The 18,383-nt window shown below is 51.9% G+C and overlaps 1 protein-coding gene across 1 annotated transcript; it reads right to left on the reverse strand.

The window, feature by feature from the left end:
* Positions 1 to 4,053: 4,053 nt before the first annotated feature.
* Positions 4,054 to 18,180, reverse strand: LOC115126606 (myosin-2 heavy chain). Its single transcript, XM_065014379.1, has 11 exons — positions 17,866 to 18,180; positions 17,583 to 17,653; positions 17,289 to 17,476; positions 16,900 to 16,942; positions 16,256 to 16,358; positions 9,595 to 9,668; positions 9,382 to 9,466; positions 9,132 to 9,228; positions 8,957 to 9,039; positions 7,482 to 7,583; positions 4,054 to 5,340 (listed from the first exon to the last, which is right to left on the reverse strand). The coding sequence occupies exons 1-11, from the start codon at positions 18,178 to 18,180 to the stop codon at positions 5,026 to 5,028; spliced, it is 1,476 nt and encodes a 491-aa protein (XP_064870451.1). The 3' UTR covers positions 4,054 to 5,025.
* Between the last annotated feature and the right edge of the window lie 203 nt (positions 18,181 to 18,383).

An 18,383-nucleotide genomic window follows, 5' to 3' on the forward strand; every position in this document is an offset into this window, starting at 1 on the left:
GGATGGCTGGGGTGTTAAGCATGTTCCAGTTTAGGTCGCCTAGCAGCACGAGCTCTGAAGATAGATGGGGGCAATCAGTTCACATATGGTGTCCAGAGCACAGCTGGGGGCAGAGGGTGGTCTATAGCAGGCGGCAACGGTGAGAGACTTGTTTTTAGAGAGGTGGATTTTTAAAAGTAGAAGTTCAAATTGTTTGGGTACAGACCTGGATAGTAGGACAGAACTCTGCAGGCTATCTTTGCAGTAGATTGCAACACCGCCCCCTTTGGCAGTTCTATCTTGTCTGAAAATGTTGTAGTTTGGAATTAAAATTTCTGAATTTTTGGTGGTCTTCCTAAGCCAGGATTCAGACACAGCTAGAACATCCGGGTTGGCAGAGTGTGCTAAAGCAGTGAAAAGAACAAACTTAGGGAGGAGGCTTCTAATGTTAACATGCATGAAACCAAGGCTATTACGGTTACAGAAGTCATCAAAAGAGAGCGCCTGGGGAATAGGAGTGGAGCTAGGCACTGCAGGGCCTGGATTCACCTCTACATCGCCAGAGGAACATAGGAGGAGAAGAATAAGGGTACGGCTAAAAGCAATAAGAATTGGTCGTCTAGAGCGTCTGGAACAGAGAGTAAAAGGAGGTTTCTGGGGGCGATAAAATAGCATCAAGGTATAATGTACAGACAAAGGTATGGTAGGATGTGAATACAGTGGAGGTAAACCTAGGTATTGAGTGATGAAGAGAGAGATATTGTCTCTAGAAACATCATTGAAACCAGGAGATGTCATTGCATGTGTGGGTGGTGGAACTAATAAGTTGGATAAGGTATAGTGAGCAGGACTAGAGGCTCTACAGTGAAATAAGCCAATAAACACTAACCAGAACAGCAATGGACAAGACATATTGACATTAAGGAGAGGCATCCTTAGTCGCGTGATCAAAAGGGTCCAGGGAGTGGAGAGGTTGGTTTGGGGGTCACGGCGATTTAGACAGCTAGCCAGGACATCGGTAGCAAGCTAGCATAGGATGGAGGTCTGTTGTTAGCCACCTCTTGCGTTCCGTCAGTAGATTAGTGGAGTTCCGTGTTGTAGAGGGGATTAGTCCAAATCACACAACAACAAAAAAATAAAAACAATAGATATAGTTATAGAGGCCCAAGAAGAAACATAATAATAATAAAAATAAATAAATTGTCCGATTGTCTATTCTGAGAGCAGCCGGTAAGACAGCTAACGGTTAGCAGGCCGCAGATGGGCGTTCAGGTAACGTCGCGACGGAGGAGCCAGCCGGATCTCCTTCGGGTAGATAACGTCGGCAGTCCAGTTGTGAAGGCCCGGTGGGGCTCCGCGTAGGCAGTAAAACGGGTCCGGATAGGTGACTGCAGCCCAGGAGTGATTGACGGAGCTCAGGAGTGATTGACGAAAGCAGATAGACACACGGATAGCAGCCAGCTAGCTGTGAGATCCGGGAGTGAATGTCCAGAGAGCAGTTGAAATCCAGGGACATGGAGAGAAAAATCGGTCCGGTATGTTCCGTTCCGAGCCGCGCTGCGCCGTACAAAACTGGCGATAGATTTTCGAGTTAAAGGATAGCTGATGACCACAAACCGTGGTTAGCTGAATACTAACGAGTTGCCAGTAAAGAAGCTAACTAGCTTCTGATTAGCTCCTGGCTAGCTTCTTGGAGTTTCTGGCTAGCTTCTGGCTAGCTTCTTGGAGGATTGCAGATTTGAGGTAAATAATACGTATTTATACATATCAATTGGTGAGGCAGGTTGCAGGAGAGTGTATTGAAGATGAGTTGATGGAAAATAAAAATAAAATGTATGTGAAAAAAGTTGTAAATATATATATATACACGACAAGACAAGACGAGGACAAAAGACGTCTGAACTGCTATGCCATCTCGGGCATTAAAAAGTCAAGGGAGTTCTGATTGAGAGAAAGAGGAGTAGATTGAAGCAAGACACTCGTATACCTGCTACGTATACCTACTACATATACCTGCTAGATATACCTGCTACATATCCCTGCTAGATATACCTGCTACATATACTTGTTACATATACCTGATAATATTACATATACCTGCTAGATATACCTACTACATACAGTTGAAGTTGGAAGTTTACATACACCATAGCCAAATACATTTAAACTCAATTTTTCACAATTCCTGACATTTTATCCAAGTAAAAATGCCATGTCTTAGGTCAGTTAGGATCACCACTTTATTTTAAGAATGTGAAATGTCAGAATAATAGTAGAGAATTATTTATTTCAGCTTGTATTTCTTTCATCACATTCCCAGTGGGTCAGATGTTTACATACTAATTGAGTGTATTTGGTAGAAACCCTTTAAATGATTTAACTTGGGTCAAACGTTTTAGGTATCCTTCCACAAGCTTCCCAAAATAAGTTGGGTGAATTTTGGCCCATTCCTCCTGACAGAGCTGGTGTAACTGAGTCAGGTTTGTAGGCCTCCTTGCTCGCACACGCTTTTTCAGTTCTGCTCACAAATGTTCTATAAGATTGAGGTCAGGGCTTTGTGATGGCCACTCCAATACCCTGTGAAATTTCTCAGAACAAGAATAGACAGACGAGTTTCAGAAGAAAATTATTTGTTTCTGGCCATTTTGATCCTGTAATCGAACCCACTAATGCTGATACTCCAGATATTCAACTAGTCTAAAGAGGTTGGCTTGGTATGGTTCCCAATCAGAGGCAGCTGTCTATCGTTGTCTCTGATTGGGGATCATGTTTAGGCAGCCATTTTCCCACCTGTTTGTTGTGGGATCTTGTCTATGTATAGTTGTCTGGGAGCACTACATGAGCTTCACGTTTCGTTTTTGCGCTTTATTGTTTTCTGTGTGTTTCACTTCTAATAAAAGATGATGGAACCAAACCACGCTGCACTTTGGTTCGAGTCTTACAACAACGATCGTGACAGCGCCTCTGTACGCCTATGTAGATATTCCATTAAAAATCATCTGTTTCCTGCTGCAATAGTCATTTACAACATTAATAATGTCTACACTGTATTTCTGATACATTTTATGTTATTTTAATGGACACCAGGATTAACTAAGTTTGTTGGTAGCTTGGGCCAAGAAACATGAGGAATGGACATTAGACTGTGGAAATCTGTCCTTTGGTCTGGAGTCCAAATTGGAGATTTTTGTTTTCAACCGCTGTGTGTCTTTGTGAGACGTGGTGTGGGAGAACGGATGATCTCCGCATGTGTATTTCCCACCATGAAGCATGGAGGGGGAGGTGTTATGATGTGGGGGTGCTTTTCTGGTGACACTGTCTGTCATTTTTTAGAATTCAAGGCACACTTAACCAGCATGGCTACCATAGCATTCTGCAGCGATATGCCATCCCATCTGGTTTGGGATTAGTGGGACTATCATTTGTTTTTCAACAGGACAATGACCCAATAAGCCTCCCGGGTGGCGCAGTGGTTTAAGTCACTGCATCGCAGTGCCACCAGAGATTCTGGGTGGCGCACAGCCCATGCTCTGTCGCAGCTGGCCACGACCGGGAGGTCCATGGGGCGACGCACAATTGGCCCAGGGTCGTCCGGGTTAGGGAGGGTTTGGCCGGCATGGATATCCTTGTCTCGTCACGCACAAGCGACTCGTGTGGCGGGCCGGGCGCAGTGCACGCCGACCAGGTCGCCAGGTGTACGGTGTTTCCTCCGACACGTTGGTGCAGCTGGCTTCCGGGTTGGATGTGTGTTGTGTCAAGCAGCAGTGCGGCTAGGTTGGGTTGTGTTTCGGAGGACACATGGCTCTTGGTTGGGTTGTGTTTCGGAGGACGCATGGCTCTTGGTTGGGTTGTGTTTCGGAGGACGCATGGCTCTTGGTTGGGTTGTGTTTCGGAGGACGCATGGCTCTTGGTTGGGTTGTGTTTCGGAGGACGCATGGCTCTTGGTTGGGTTGTGTTTCGGAGGACGCATGGCTCTTGGTTGGGTTGTGTTTCGGAGGACGCATGGCTCTTGGTTGGGTTGTGTTTCGGAGGACGCATGGCTCTGGGTTGTGTTGGGACGATGGCTCTTGTGTTTCGGAGGACGCATGGCTCTTGGTTGGGTTGTGTTTCGGAGGACGCATGGCTCTTGGTTGGGTTGTGTTTCGGAGGACGCATGGCTCTTGGTTGGGTTGTGTTTCGGAGGACGCATGGCTCTTGGTTGGGTTGTGTTTCGGAGGATGCATGGCTCTTGGTTGGGTTGTGTTTCGGAGGACGCATGGCTCTTGGTTGGGTTGTGTTTCGGAGGACGCATGGCTCTTGGTTGGGTTGTGTTTCGGAGGACGCATGGCTCTTGGTTGGGTTGTGTTTCGGAGGACGCATGGCTCTTGGTTGGGTTGTGTTTCGGAGGACGCATGGCTCTCAATCTTCGCCTCTCACGAGTCCGTACGGGAGTTGCAGCGATGAGAAAAGACCAATTGGATACCACGAAATTGGGGAGAAAAAAGGGGTAAAAAAGAAAATGACCCAACACACCTCCAGGCTGCGTCAGGGCTATTTTACCAAGAAGGAGACTGATGGAGTGCTGCATCAGATGACCTGCCCTCCACAATCCCCCGACCTCAAACAAATTGAGATGGTTTCGGATGAGTCGGACCGCAGAGTGAAGCAGCCAACAAGTTTTCAGCATAGGAACAGTGGGTTAACTGCCTTGTTCAGGGGCAGAACGACAGATTTTTACCTTGTCAGCTCGGGGATTTGATTTTGAAACCTTTCTGTTACTAGTCCAACGCTCTAACCACTAGTCTACCTGCCACCCCAGGTGGGATCTCCTTCAATACTGTTGGAAAACCATTCCAGGTGAAGCTGGTTGAGAGAAGGGATTGGCCTGCTGAGGACTGGGGTAAAGTCATTTTCTCTGATGAATCCCCTACCCGATTGTTTGGGGCATCCGGAAAGCTTGTCCGGAGAAGACAAGGTGAGCGCTACCATCAGTCCTGTGTCATGCCAACAGTAAAGCATCCTGAGACCATTCATGTGTGGGGCTGCTTCTCAGCCAAGGGAGTGGGCTCACTCACATTTTTGCCTAAGAACACAGCCATGAATAAAGAATGGTACCAACACATCCTCCGAGAGCAACTTCTCCCAACCACGCAGGAACAGTTTGGTGACGAACAATGCCTTTCTCAGCATGATGGAGCACCTTGCCATAAGGCAAAAATTATAACTAAGTGGCCCGGGGAACAAAACATCAATATTTTGTACATCTGAGCTTACCTTGATGACCTTCGACTTCGGTGCCCAGTCTTGCAGAACTCCTCCTCCTCCTGCTGATCTACCATAGACCTGACCCAACTGCTCACGCTCCTTAAATAGACTCTTCAGCTGGTCATCCAAACAATGATGTAAATATCAAATAATACACCAAAGAGAGGAGCTTCTATAAGTCTGTTCTGGTCTAACAGTCTACTGTACCTGTTCTAACAGTCTACTGTACCTGTTCTGTTCTAACAGTCTACTGTACCTGTTCTAACAGTCTACTGTACCTGTTCTGTTCTAACAGTCTACTGTACCTGTTCTAACAGTCTACTGTACCTGTTCTGCTCTAACAGTCTACTGTACCTGTTCTAACAGTCTACTGTACCTGTTTTATTCTAACAGTCTACTGTACCTGTTCTAACAGTCTACTGTACCTGTTCTGCTCTAACAGTCTACTGTACCTGTACCTGTTCTAACAGTCTACTGTACCTGTTCTAACAGTCTACTTACTGTACCTGTTCTGACAGTCTACTGTACCTGTTTTAACAGTCTACTGTTCTAACAGTCTACTGTTCTGTTCTGACAGTCTACTGTACCTGTTCTGCTCTAACAGTCTACTGTACCTGTTCTAACAGTCTACTGTACCTGTTTTAACAGTCTACTGTACCTGTTCTAACAGTCTACTGTACCTGTTCTAACAGTCTACTGTACCTGTTCTGACAGTCTACTGTACCTGTTTTAACAGTCTACTGCACCTGTTCTAACAGTCTACTGTACCTGTTCTCACAGTCTACTGTACCTGTTCTGTTCTAACAGTCTACTGTACCTGTTCTGCTCTAACAGTCTACTGTACCTGTTCTAACAGTCTACTGTACCTGTTCTAACAGTCTACTGTACCTGTTCTCACAGTCTATTGTACCTGTTCTAACAGTCTACTGTACCTGTTCTAACAGTCTACTCTACCTGTTCTGTTCTAACAGTCTACTCTACCTGTTCTCACAGTCTACTATACCTGTTTTGTTCTAACAGTCTACTGTACCTGTTCTGTTCTAACAGTCTACTGTACCTGTTCTCACAGTCTACTGTACCTGTTCTAACAGTCTACTGTACCTGTTCTGTTCTAACAGTCTACTGTACCTGTTCTAACAGTCTACTGTACCTGTTCTAACAGTCTACTGTTCTGTTCTAACAGTCTACTGTTCTGTTCTAACAGTCTACTGTACCTGTTCTAACAGTCTACTGTACCTGTTCTAACAGTCTACTGTACCTGTTCTATTCTAACAGTCTACTGTACCTGTTTTAACAGTCTACTGTACCTGTTCTAACAGTCTACTGTACCTGTTCTGCTCTAACAGTCTACTGTACCTGTTCTGTTCTAACAGTCTACTGTACCTGTTCTAACAGTCTACTGTACCTGTTCTGACAGTCTACTACCAGTCTGCACCTGTTTATCCTGGTCTCACTGTACCTGTTCTAACAGTCTACTGTACCTGTTCTAACAGTCTACTGTACCTGTTCTGCTGTTCTAACAGTCTACTGTACCTGTTCTAACAGTCTAAACTGTACTCTTTCTTAGCTAACAGTCTACTTACCTGTTCTAACAGATCTACTGTACCTCACAGTCTATTGTACCTGTTCTAACAGTCTACTGTACCTGTTCTGTTCTAACAGTCTACTGTACCTGTTCTGTTCTAACAGTCTACTCTACCTGTTCTCACAGTCTACTGTACCTGTTCTGTTCTAACAGTCTACTGTACCTGTACCTGTTCTAACAGTCTACTGTACCTGTTCTGTTCTAACAGTCTACTGTACATGTTCTAACAGTCTACTGTACCTGTTCTAACAGTCTACTGTACCTGTTCTGTTCTAACAGTCTACTGTACCTGTTCTGTTCTAACAGTCTACTGTACCTGTTCTAACAGTCTACTGTACCTGTTCTAACAGTCTACTGTACCTGTTCTGTTCTACCAGTCTACTGTACCTGTACCTGTTCTAACAGTCTACTGTACCTGTTCTGTTCTAACAGTCTACTGTACCTGTTCTGTTCTAACAGTCTACTGTACCTGTTCTAACAGTCTACTGTACCTGTTCTAACAGTCTACTGTACCTGTTCTAACAGTCTACTGTACCTGTTCTAACAGTCTACTGTACCTGTTCTGTTACCAGTCTACTGTACCTGTTCTAACAGTCTACTGTACCTGTTCTAACAGTCTACTGTACCTGTTCTGTTACCAGTCTACTGTACCTGTTCTAACAGTCTACTGTACCTGTTCTGTTACCAGTCTTCTCTGTTTATCCTGGTTCACTATGTTATCCACACAAACCGTTCTCTCTTTCTTGCCGCCAGCAGCTACTTCCTGTTCCGTAGCCTGTAGATAAGGAAAGGCATGACTCATATTGTCTGGATAAACTGACTCTTTCCTCAGTAGCTGTAATGAGACATGGTAGTGTTTTACCCTTGCCTGGTCACAGATATTTGTCATTTGGTGTGCCGCAAAAAACAATCTGGGACCAAGCTAAAGGTTTCTCGTACTAGAGTGTGGAACACTGTCTGTGTGTATAGTCTACCTGATGGAACACTGTCTGTGTGTATAGTCTACCTGATGGAACACTGTCTGTGTATAGTCTACCTGATGGAACACTGTCTGTGTGTATAGTCTACCTGATGGAACACTGTCTGTGTATAGTCTACCTGATGGAACACTGTCTGTGTGTATAGTCTACCTGATGGAACACTGTCTGTGTATAGTCTACCTGATGGAACACTGTCTATGTGTATAGTCTACCTGATGGAACACTGTCTATGTGTATAGTCTACCTGATGGAACACTGTCTGTGTATAGTCTACCTGATGGAACACTGTCTATGTGTATAGTCTACCTGATGGAACACTGTCTGTGTATAGTCTACCTGATGGAACATTGTCTATATGTATAGTCTACCTGATGGAACACTGTCTATATGTATAGTCTACCTGATGGAACACTGTCTATATGTATAGTCTACCTGATGGAACACTGTCTATATGTATAGTCTACCTGATGGAACACTGTCTATATGTATAGTCTACCTGATGGAACACTGTCTATATGTATAGTCTACCTGATGGAACACTGTCTGTGTATAGTCTACCTGATGGAACACTGTCTATATGTATAGTCTACCTGATGGAACACTGTCTGTGTATAGTCTACCTGATGGAACACTGTCTATATGTATAGTCTACCTGATGGAACACTGTCTGTGTATAGTCTACCTGATGGAACACTGTCTGTGTGTATAGTCTACCTGATGGAACACTGTCTATATGTATAGTCTACCTGATGGAACACTGTCTATATGTATAGTCTACCTGATGGAACACTGTCTATATGTATAGTCTACCTGATGGAACACTGTCTATATGTATAGTCTCTGGAACCTGATATGTATACACTGTCTATATGTATAGTCTACCTGATGGAACACTGTCTGTGTATAGTCTACCTGATGGAACACTGTCGATGTGTATAGTCTACCTGATGGAACACTGTCTATATGTATAGTCTACCTGATGGAACACTGACTATGTGTATAGTCTACCTGATGGAACACTGACTATGTGTATAGTCTACCTGATGGAACACTGTCTATATGTATAGTCTACCTGATGGAACACTGTCTATATGTATAGTCTACCTGATGGAACACTGTCTATATGTATAGTCTACCTGATGGAACACTGTCTATATGTATAGTCTACCTGATGTAGCCGGCGTAGAGTCTGTAGCCTTTGAACTGCCTGGTCTCTCTCCTGTTGCAGCTGATTGGCTCTCCTCCTGCTCTCTGTGAGCAAGACAAAGTGTGTGAGAGAAGTTCAACGCAGAAGTGCAATGATTCCACTGGCTTCTCCTGCTGTTCCCATAGAAACACCTTACCCTCTAGCTGAGACCTCAGTGAGTCAGTGTGCTGAGCTTGTTCTTGGCCTCCATGACATAGACCTTCTCCACCGGCCTGCTCCTTTAGGTTAATCAACTGTGGCAATGAGAGAGAGCGGGGGGAGGAGAAAGAGTGATAGAAAAAGCAAAAGAGAGAGAGAGAGAGAAAGTGGGAGGTATCTTTCATAATGGACAAAATGTCAAAGATATACAGTAATTCCCTTGAAAAGTGATCAGAGCCCTTCAATACCTTCAACTCCAGTGTAGAAACCTTGATTTGCGCCTCTGTCCTCTCGGCATCTCTCAGTCTCTCCAGACTCCTCAGAGCATGTTCCCTGTAAACGGGACAATGACACGTCAGACTACATTCTCTCGTCGTGGGTCATCTTTGGATTAGCTGTGAGAGATTTAATTTAGCTGTTAATTTTCAAAATGTACATGTTACAGATAAGGCTCAACATACTTCTCCCTCAGGTGCTGTTCTCTCTCTGCCACCTCCAGCTCCAGCCTCTGAAGTTCACTATTTAGCTGTGACACCTCATGACAGTCAGGATGTGCAGAAGAGGGAAACACATGAACAAATTGTCTGATTGTTTAATTGATTGATTAACTGTCTACCCCACCTGTCCCCTGGCTGACTGTAGTTCATGTTGCTGCTCCTCCATTTTAGTGTCTCTGTCCCTCAACATGTCCCACACCTTTATGTAACGCTGCCCCTCACCTGGCACCCATCCACCTCCTCCAGTAGCTCTGCCCCTCACCTGGCCCCCATCCACCTCCTCCAGTAGCTCTACCCTCACCTGGGCCCCATCCACCTGCTCCAGTAGCTCTGCCCTCACCTGGGCCCCATCCACCTCCTCCAGTAGCTCTGCCCTCACCTGGCCCCATCCGCCTGCTCCAGTAGCTCTGCCCTCACCTGGGCCCCATCCACCTCCTCCAGTAGCTCTGCCCTCACCTGGCCCCATCCACCTGCTCCAGTACCTCTGCCCTCAACTGGGCCCCATCCACCTGCTCCAGTAGCTCTGCCCTCACCTGGCCCCATCCACCTCCTCCAGTAGCTCTGCCCTCAACTGGGCCCCATCCACCTGATCCAGTAGCTCTGCCCTCAACTGGGCCCCATTCACCTGCTCCAGTACCTCTGCCCTCAACTGGGCCCCATCCACCTCCTCCAGTAGCTCTGCCCTCACCTGGCCCCATCCACCTGCTCCAGTAGCTCTGCCCTCAACTGGGCCCCATCCACCTGCTCCAGTAGCTCTGCCCTCACCTGGGCCCCATCCACCTCCTCCAGTAGCTCTGCCCTCACCTGGCCCCATCCACCTGCTCCAGTAGCTCTGCCCTCACCTGGCCCCCATCCACCTCCTCCATGGAGACCATCTGTAGCTCTGCCCTCACCTGGCCCCCATCCACCTCCTCCATGGAGACCATCTGTAGGTCTACCCTCACCTGGCCCGCATCCACCTCCTAGAGGGAGACCATCTGTAGGTCTACCCTCACCTGGCCCCCATCCACCTCCTAGAGGGAGACCATCTGTAGGTCTGCCCTCACCTGGCCCCCATCCACCTCCTAGAGGGAGACCATCTGTAGGTCTGCCCTCACCTGGCCCCCATCCACCTCCTAGAGGGAGACCATCTGTAGGTCTACCCTCACCTGGCCCCCATCCACCTCCTAGAGGGAGACCATCTGTAGGTCTACCCTCAACCTGGCCCCCATCCACCTCCTCCAGTAGCTCTGCCCTCACCTGGGCCCCATCCACCTCCTCCAGTAGCTCTGCCCCTCACCTGGCCCCATCCACCTCCTCCAGTAGCTCTGCCCTCACCTGGCCCCATCCACCTCCTCCAGTAGCTCTGCCCTCACCTGGCCCCCATCCACCTCCTCCAGTAGCTCTGCCCTCACCTGGGCCCCATCCACCTCCTCCAGTAGCTCTGCCCTCACCTGGGCCCCATCCACCTCCTCCAGTAGCTCTGCCCTCACCTGGCCCCCATCCACCTCCTAGAGGGAGACCATCTGTAGGTCTACCCTCACCTGGCCCCCATCCACCTCCTAGAGGGAGACCATCTGTAGGTCTACCCTCACCTGGCCCCCATCCACCTCCTCCAGTAGCTCTGCCCTCACCTGGCCCCATCCACCTCCTAGAGGGAGACCATCTGTAGGTCTACCCTCACCTGGCCCCCATCCACCTCCTAGAGGGAGACCATCTGTAGGTCTGCCCTCACCTGGCCCCATCCACCTCCTCCAGTAGCTCTGCCCTTCACCTGGCCCCCATCCAGGGAGACCATCTGTAGGTCTGCCCTCACCTGGCCCCCATCCACCTCCTCCCTACCTTCACCTGGCCCCCATCCACCTCCTCCAGGAGACCATCTGTAGGTCTGCCCTCACCTGGCCCCCATCCACCTCCTCCAGTAGCTCTGGAGCCCCATCCACCTCTCCAGTAGCTCTGCCCCTCACCTGGCCCCATCCACCTCCTCCAGTAGCTCTGCCCTCCCTGGCCCCCATCCACCTCCTCCAGTAGCTCTGCCCTCACCTGGGCCCCATCCACCTCCTCCAGTAGCTCTGCCCCTCACCTGGCCCCATCCACCTCCTCCAGTAGCTCTGCCCTCACCTGGCCCCCATCCACCTCCTCCAGTAGCTCTGCCCTCACCTGGCCCCATCCACCTCCTCCAGTAGCTCTGCCCTCACCTGGGCCCCATCCACCTCCTCCAGTAGCTCTGCCCCTCACCTGGCCCCATCCACCTCCTCCAGAGCTCTGCCCTCACCTGGCCCCATCCACCTCCTCCAGTAGCTCTGCCCTCACCTGGCCCCCATCCACCTCCTCCAGTAGCTCTGCCTCACCTGGCCCCCATCCATCTAGGTCCCTCACCTGGGCCCCATCCACCTCCTCCAGTAGCTCTGCCCCTCACCTGGCCCCATCCACCTCCTAGAGCTCTGCCCTCACCTGGCCTCATCCACCTCCTCCAGTAGCTCTGTCCTGGGCCCCATCCACCTCTTCCTAGCCCCTCATCCACCTCCTGAGCCCCATCCATCTGTAGCTCTGCCCTCACCTGGGCCCCATCCACCTCCTCCAGTAGCTCTACCTTCACCTGGGCCCCATCCACCTCCTCCATGCCCTCACCTGGCCCCATCCAGCTCCAGTAGCTCTGCCCTCACCTGGGCCCCATCCACCTGCTCTGCCCTCACCTGGGCCCCATCCACCTCCCCAGTATCTCTACCTTCACCTGGCCCCCATCCACCTCCTCCATGGAGACCATCTGTAGCTCTGCCCTCACCTGGCCCCCATCCACCTCCTCCAGTAGCTCTGCCCTCACCTGGGCCCCATCCACCTCCTCCAGTAGCTCTGCCCCTCACCTGGCCCCATCCACCTCCTCCAGTAGCTCTGCCCTCACCTGGCCCCCATCCACCTCCTCCAGTAGCTCTGCCCTCACCTGGGCCCCATCCACCTCCTCCAGTAGCTCTGCCCTCACCTGGCCTCATCCACCTCCTCCAGTAGCTCTGCCCTCACCTGGCCCCCATCCACCTCCTCCAGTAGCTCTGCCCTCACCTGGCCCCCATCCACCTCCTCCAGTAGCTCTGCCCTCACCTGGGCCCCATCCACCTCCTCCAGTAGCTCTGCCCTCACCTGGCCCCATCCACCTCCTCCAGTAGCTCTGCCCCTCACCTGGCCCCATCCACCTCCTCCAGTAGCTCTGCCCTCACCTGGGCCCCATCCACCTCCTCCAGTAGCTCTGCCCTCACCTGGCCTCATCCACCTCCTCCAGTAGCTCTGCCCTCACCTGGCCTCATCCACCTCCTCCAGTAGCTCTGCCCTCACCTGGCCTCATCCACCTCCTCCAGTAGCTCTGCCCTCACCTGGGCCCCATCCACCTCCTCCAGTAGCTCTGCCCTCACCTGGCCCCATCCACCTGCTCCAGTAGCTCTGCCCTCACCTGGGCCCCATCCACCTCCTCCAGTAGCTCTGCCCTCACCTGGGCCCCATCCACCTCCTCCAGTAGCTCTGCCCTCACCTGGCCCCATCCACCTGCTCCAGTAGCTCTGCCCTCACCTGGGCCCCATCCACCTGCTCCAGTAGCTCTGCCCTCACCTGGCCCCATCCACCTCCTCCAGTAGCTCTACCTTCACCTGGCCCCCATCCACCTCCTCCATGGAGACCATCTGTAGCTCTGCCCTCACCTGGCCCCTATCCACCTCCTCCAGTAGCTCTGCCCTCACCTGGGCCCCATCCACCTCCTCCAGTAGCTCTGCCCTCACCTGGCCCCCATCCACCTCCTCCAGTAGCTCTGCCCCTCACCTGGCCCCCATCCACCTCCTCCAGTAGCTCTGCCCCTCACCTGGCCCCATCCACCTGCTCCAGTAGCTCTGCCCTCACCTGGCCCCCATCCACCTCCTCCAGTAGCTCTGCCCTCACCTGGCCCCATCCACCTGCTCCAGTAGCTCTGACCCTCACCTGGCCTCATCCACCTGCTCCAGTAGCTCTGCCCTCACCTGGCCCCCATCCACCTGCTCCAGTAGCTCTGCCCTCACCTGGCCCCCATCCACCTGCTCCACTAGCTCTGCCCTCACCTGGGCCCCATCCACCTGCTCCAGTAGCTCTGCCTCACCTGGCTCTGCCCCACCTGGGCCCCATCCTCCTCCAGTAGCTCTGCCCCTCACCTGGCCCCATCCACCTCCTCCAGTAGCTCTGCCCCTCACCTGGCCCCATCCACCTCCTCCAGTAGCTCTGCCCTCACCTGGGCCCCATCCACCTCCTCCAGTAGCTCTGCCCTCACCTGGCCTCATCCACCTCCTCCAGTAGCTCTGCCTCACCTGGCCTCATCCACCTCCTCCAGTAGCTCTGCCCTCACCTGGCCTCATCCACCTCCTCCAGTAGCTCTGCCCTCACCTGGGCCCCATCCACCTCCTCCAGTAGCTCTGCCCTCACCTGGCCCCATCCACCTGCTCCAGTAGCTCTGCCCTCACCTGGGCCCCATCCACCTCCTCCAGTAGCTCTGCCCTCACCTGGGCCCCATCCACCTCCTCCAGTAGCTCTGCCCTCACCTGGCCCCATCCACCTGCTCCAGTAGCTCTGCCCTCACCTGGGCCCCATCCACCTGCTCCAGTAGCTCTGCCCTCACCTGGCCCCATCCACCTCCTCCAGTAGCTCTACCTTCACCTGGCCCCCATCCACCTCCTCCATGGAGACCATCTGTAGCTCTGCCCTCACCTGGCCCCTATCCACCTCCTCCAGTAGCTCTGCCCTCACCTGGGCCCCATCCACCTCCTCCAGTAGCTCTGCCCTCACCTGGGCCCCATCCACCTCCTCCAGTAGCTCTGCCCTCACCTGGCCCCCATCCACCTCCTCCAGTAGCTCTGCCCCTCACCTGGCCCCATCCACCTGCTCCAGTAGCTCTGCCCTCACCTGGCCCCCATCCACCTCCTCCAGTAGCTCTGCCCTCTGGCCCCATCCACCTGCTCAGTAGCTCTGACCCTCACCTGGCCTCATCCACCTGCTCCAGTAGCTCTGCCCTCACCTGGCCCCCATCCACCTGCTCCAGTAGCTCTGCCCTCACCTGGCCCCCATCCACCTGCTCCACTAGCTCTGCCCTCACCTGGGCCCCATCCACCTGCTCCAGTAGCTCTGCCCTCACCTGGCCCCCATCCACCTCCTCCAGTAGCTCTGCCCTCACCTGGGCCCCATCCACCTCCTCCAGTAGCTCTGCCCCTCACCTGGCCCCATCCACCTCCTCCAGTAGCTCTGCCCTCACCTGGCCCCCATCCACCTCCTCCAGTAGCTCTGCCCTCACCTGGGCCCCATCCACCTCCTCCAGTAGCTCTGCCCTCACCTGGCCTCATCCACCTCCTCCAGTAGCTCTGCCCTCACCTGGCCTCATCCACCTCCTCCAGTAGCTCTGCCCTCACCTGGGCCCCATCCACCTCCTCCAGTAGCTCTGCCCTCACCTGGCCCCATCCACCTGCTCCAGTAGCTCTGCCCTCACCTGGGCCCCATCCACCTCCTCCAGTAGCTCTGCCCTCACCTGGGCCCCATCCACCTCCTCCAGTAGCTCTGCCCTCACCTGGCCCCATCCACCTGCTCCAGTAGCTCTGCCCTCACCTGGGCCCCATCCACCTGCTCCAGTAGCTCTGCCTTCACCTGGCCCCCATCCACCTCCTCCATGGAGACCATCTGTAGCTCTGCCCTCACCTGGCCCCCATCCACCTCCTCCAGTAGCTCTGCCCTCACCTGGCCTCATCCACCTCCTCCAGTAGCTCTGCCCTCACCTGGCCTCATCCACCTCCTCCAGTAGCTCTGCCCTCACCTGGGCCCCATCCACCTCCTCCAGTAGCTCTGCCCTCACCTGGCCCCATCCACCTGCTCCAGTAGCTCTGCCCTCACCTGGGCCCCATCCACCTCCTCCAGTAGCTCTGCCCTCACCTGGGCCCCATCCACCTCCTCCAGTAGCTCTGCCCTCACCTGGCCCCATCCACCTGCTCCAGTAGCTCTGCCCTCACCTGGCCCCATCCACCTCCTCCAGTAGCTCTACCTTCACCTGGCCCCCATCCACCTCCTCCATGGAGACCATCTGTAGCTCTGCCCTCACCTGGCCCCCATCCACCTCCTCCAGTAGCTCTGCCCTCACCTGGGCCCCATCCACCTCCTCCAGTAGCTCTGCCCTCACCTGGCCCCCATCCACCTCCTCCAGTAGCTCTGCCCCTCACCTGGCCCCATCCACCTGCTCCAGTAGCTCTGCCCTCACCTGGCCCCCATCCACCTCCTCCAGTAGCTCTGCCCTCACCTGGCCCCATCCACCTCCTCCAGTAGCTCTGCCCTCACCTGGCCCCCATCCACCTGCTCCAGTAGCTCTGCCCTCACCTGGCCTCATCCACCTGCTCCAGTAGCTCTGCCCTCACCTGGCCCCCATCCACCTGCTCCAGTAGCTCTGCCCTCACCTGGCCCCCATCCACCTGCTCCACTAGCTCTGCCCTCACCTGGCCCCCATCCACCTGCTCCAGTAGCTCTGCCCTCACCTGTGCCCCATCTACCTCCTCCAGGGAGACCATATGTAGCTCTTCCCTCACCTGGCCCCATCCACCTCCTCCAGTAGCTCTGCCCTCACCTGGGCCCCATCCACCTGCTCCAGTAGCTCTGCCCTCACCTGTGCCCCATCTACCTCCTCCAGGGAGACCATCTGTAGCTCTGCCCTCACCTGGCCCAGCTCCTCCAGCGAGACCTGTTCATCCCATGTCTGTGGTGGTATACTAGGAAAGACAAAATGAAAATGTTTCTGTGTCTCTGTTTCAATGTCCCCGTCTCTCTGTGTCTCTCTGTGCCTCTCCGTGTCTCCGTGTAATGTGTCTCTGTGTCTCTGTTTCCATGTCCCCGTCTCTCTGTGTCTCTCTGTGTCTCTCTGTGCCTCTCTGTGTCTCCGTGTAATGTGTCTCTGTTTCCATGTCCCCGTCTCTCTGTGTCTCTCTGTGCCTCTCTGTGTCTCTCTGTGCCTCTCTGTGTCTCCGTGTAATGTGTCTCTGTATCCGTGTGTCACTCTGTGTCTCTCTGTATCTCTCTGTGTCACTCTATGTCTCCATGTAATGTGTCTCTGTGTCTGTGTCTCTCTGTGTCTCTCTGCGTCTCTGTGGGTAAATCAAGATGCATTTAAGTGCATTCAGAATCTAGAGACATACGATATTTAGATTCTTCGTAATTCATACATTACTATGCTTGTGCAAGTAGTCCTGGTTCTACGTTCGTAGAAAATACATCATTGTGATATATTTAATAGAAGAATGGGATCATACTCACTCTGTCTCCGTCCCTTTATCAAACATTTCTACCGTTCCCCTACCTGCAGAGGACAACAGTGTCAACTCCTTGTGTTTTAAAGTGCACCACTGGCACCACAGACAGAGAGATCCTCACTCTATTCCAGGGGGTTTGGTAACCCTGTTCCTGGAGTGCCATTGGTACTGCAGGATTTTGAGACAACTAGGCAGCACACTGAGAAACTCAGTTAATTGATCATTATCAGTGATTGTCTACATTTTTTCACACCTGCTCTCCCAAACATCCAAAACATGACGTACCTGCGGCCCTCCAGGGCCACGGTTTCCTATCACTGCTCTATTCCCTTTGATGTTATTTATGAATAAATGAATTGCTGAACAAATTAATTAATAAATTAAACATTTTACCCAAGATATGAGGGTTGTCTTTAACTTTGAGTCTGTTGTGTAGAGCCTGAGTCCGGCTCCTCTCCAGCTCCAACTGTTGTTTACAAGCGTTCAGCTCTACCTTCAGCAGAGAACCGGCATCTTTAATGACTCTGCTCAGCTCTGCCTCTTTACTGGCCCAGTGTTGATGAAGAGGCTGAATCTCTTCCCTGAACGAAGAACACATTCATGTTATGGTTCATTATAGACATTTGAAATGTCTGGGATTCATAAATCGGTCGAATCGAAATGTCCGTCCGGATAGTCCACGCTCACTTGTCTCTCTGTCCCTGTGTCTGAAGTCTCTCAACCTCCACCTTCAGGCGTCCCACCACCTCCTCTTGAAGCTGAAAGCCACAAATCACACAACTACACGGATCTCAACAAAACAGAACACTTAGGATCAATAAGCGATCACATTGAAATAGTTTTTTGTGTGTCTACAGCTAGGGTACGTAAAATAAGGTGATTGCTTGATCAATTGATTGACCGATTTGATTTAATTGACTGTTTTTATTTATTCTGCAGCCACGGTACGTTAGAGAAAATCTCATCTTACTGTATCTCCAGGGTTCTTCTCTCTGAGTTCCTCTAGTTCTGCCTGGGTGGATTGTAACGCCATAGCCACATCCTGCCACTTCTCGCTCCAGTGTGAGGCCACACCCCTCAGCTCCTCCATGTTCCGAGCCGACACAGCCTCCAACCGCTGCAGCTCCTCCCCCTTCTGACACAGCCCTTCCTCCTTTTCCAGGAGCTCCGCCTCCAAGGTCATGCAGCATTCGTGCAGCCTCTGGTTCTCTGACTCCAAGGCATCCTGGGATTCACTGGTGATGTGATGTGATGTTATTGACGTTAACGATGACAATCCTATCATTAATACATGTCCATAGTTGTTGTGTTAAAGACATTACGAAACACAAATCAACCCCATAGCCTCTACCCACAATGCACTTGTGTAGATCTGAGAGGATAGGATAGGTGTAAATAGGCCTGTGGCAGTCATGAAATTGTGTCAGCCGGTCATTGTCATGCAAAAGTCAAAAAATGTGTCTCACGGTAATGGCCCGTTAATTAACA

This window comes from Oncorhynchus nerka, unplaced genomic scaffold (assembly GCF_034236695.1).
Source record: "Oncorhynchus nerka isolate Pitt River unplaced genomic scaffold, Oner_Uvic_2.0 unplaced_scaffold_3442, whole genome shotgun sequence".
Taxonomy (NCBI): Eukaryota; Metazoa; Chordata; class Actinopteri; order Salmoniformes; family Salmonidae; genus Oncorhynchus; species Oncorhynchus nerka.

Bases quoted from the DNA above. Each gene is read 5' to 3' on its own strand.
- LOC115126606 (XM_065014379.1), bottom strand. From the start codon at position 18,180: ATGATAGGATTGTCATCGTTAACGTCAATAACATCACATCACATCACC. The intron at 16,943-17,288 runs GTAAAATGTTTA...TGTCCTCTGCAG, and splicing joins AGACAACCCTCATATCTTGG to GTAGGGGAACGGTAGAAATG. The intron at 9,229-9,381 runs GTATTGAAGGGC...TCATTGCCACAG, and splicing joins TTTCTACACTGGAGTTGAAG to TTGATTAACCTAAAGGAGCA.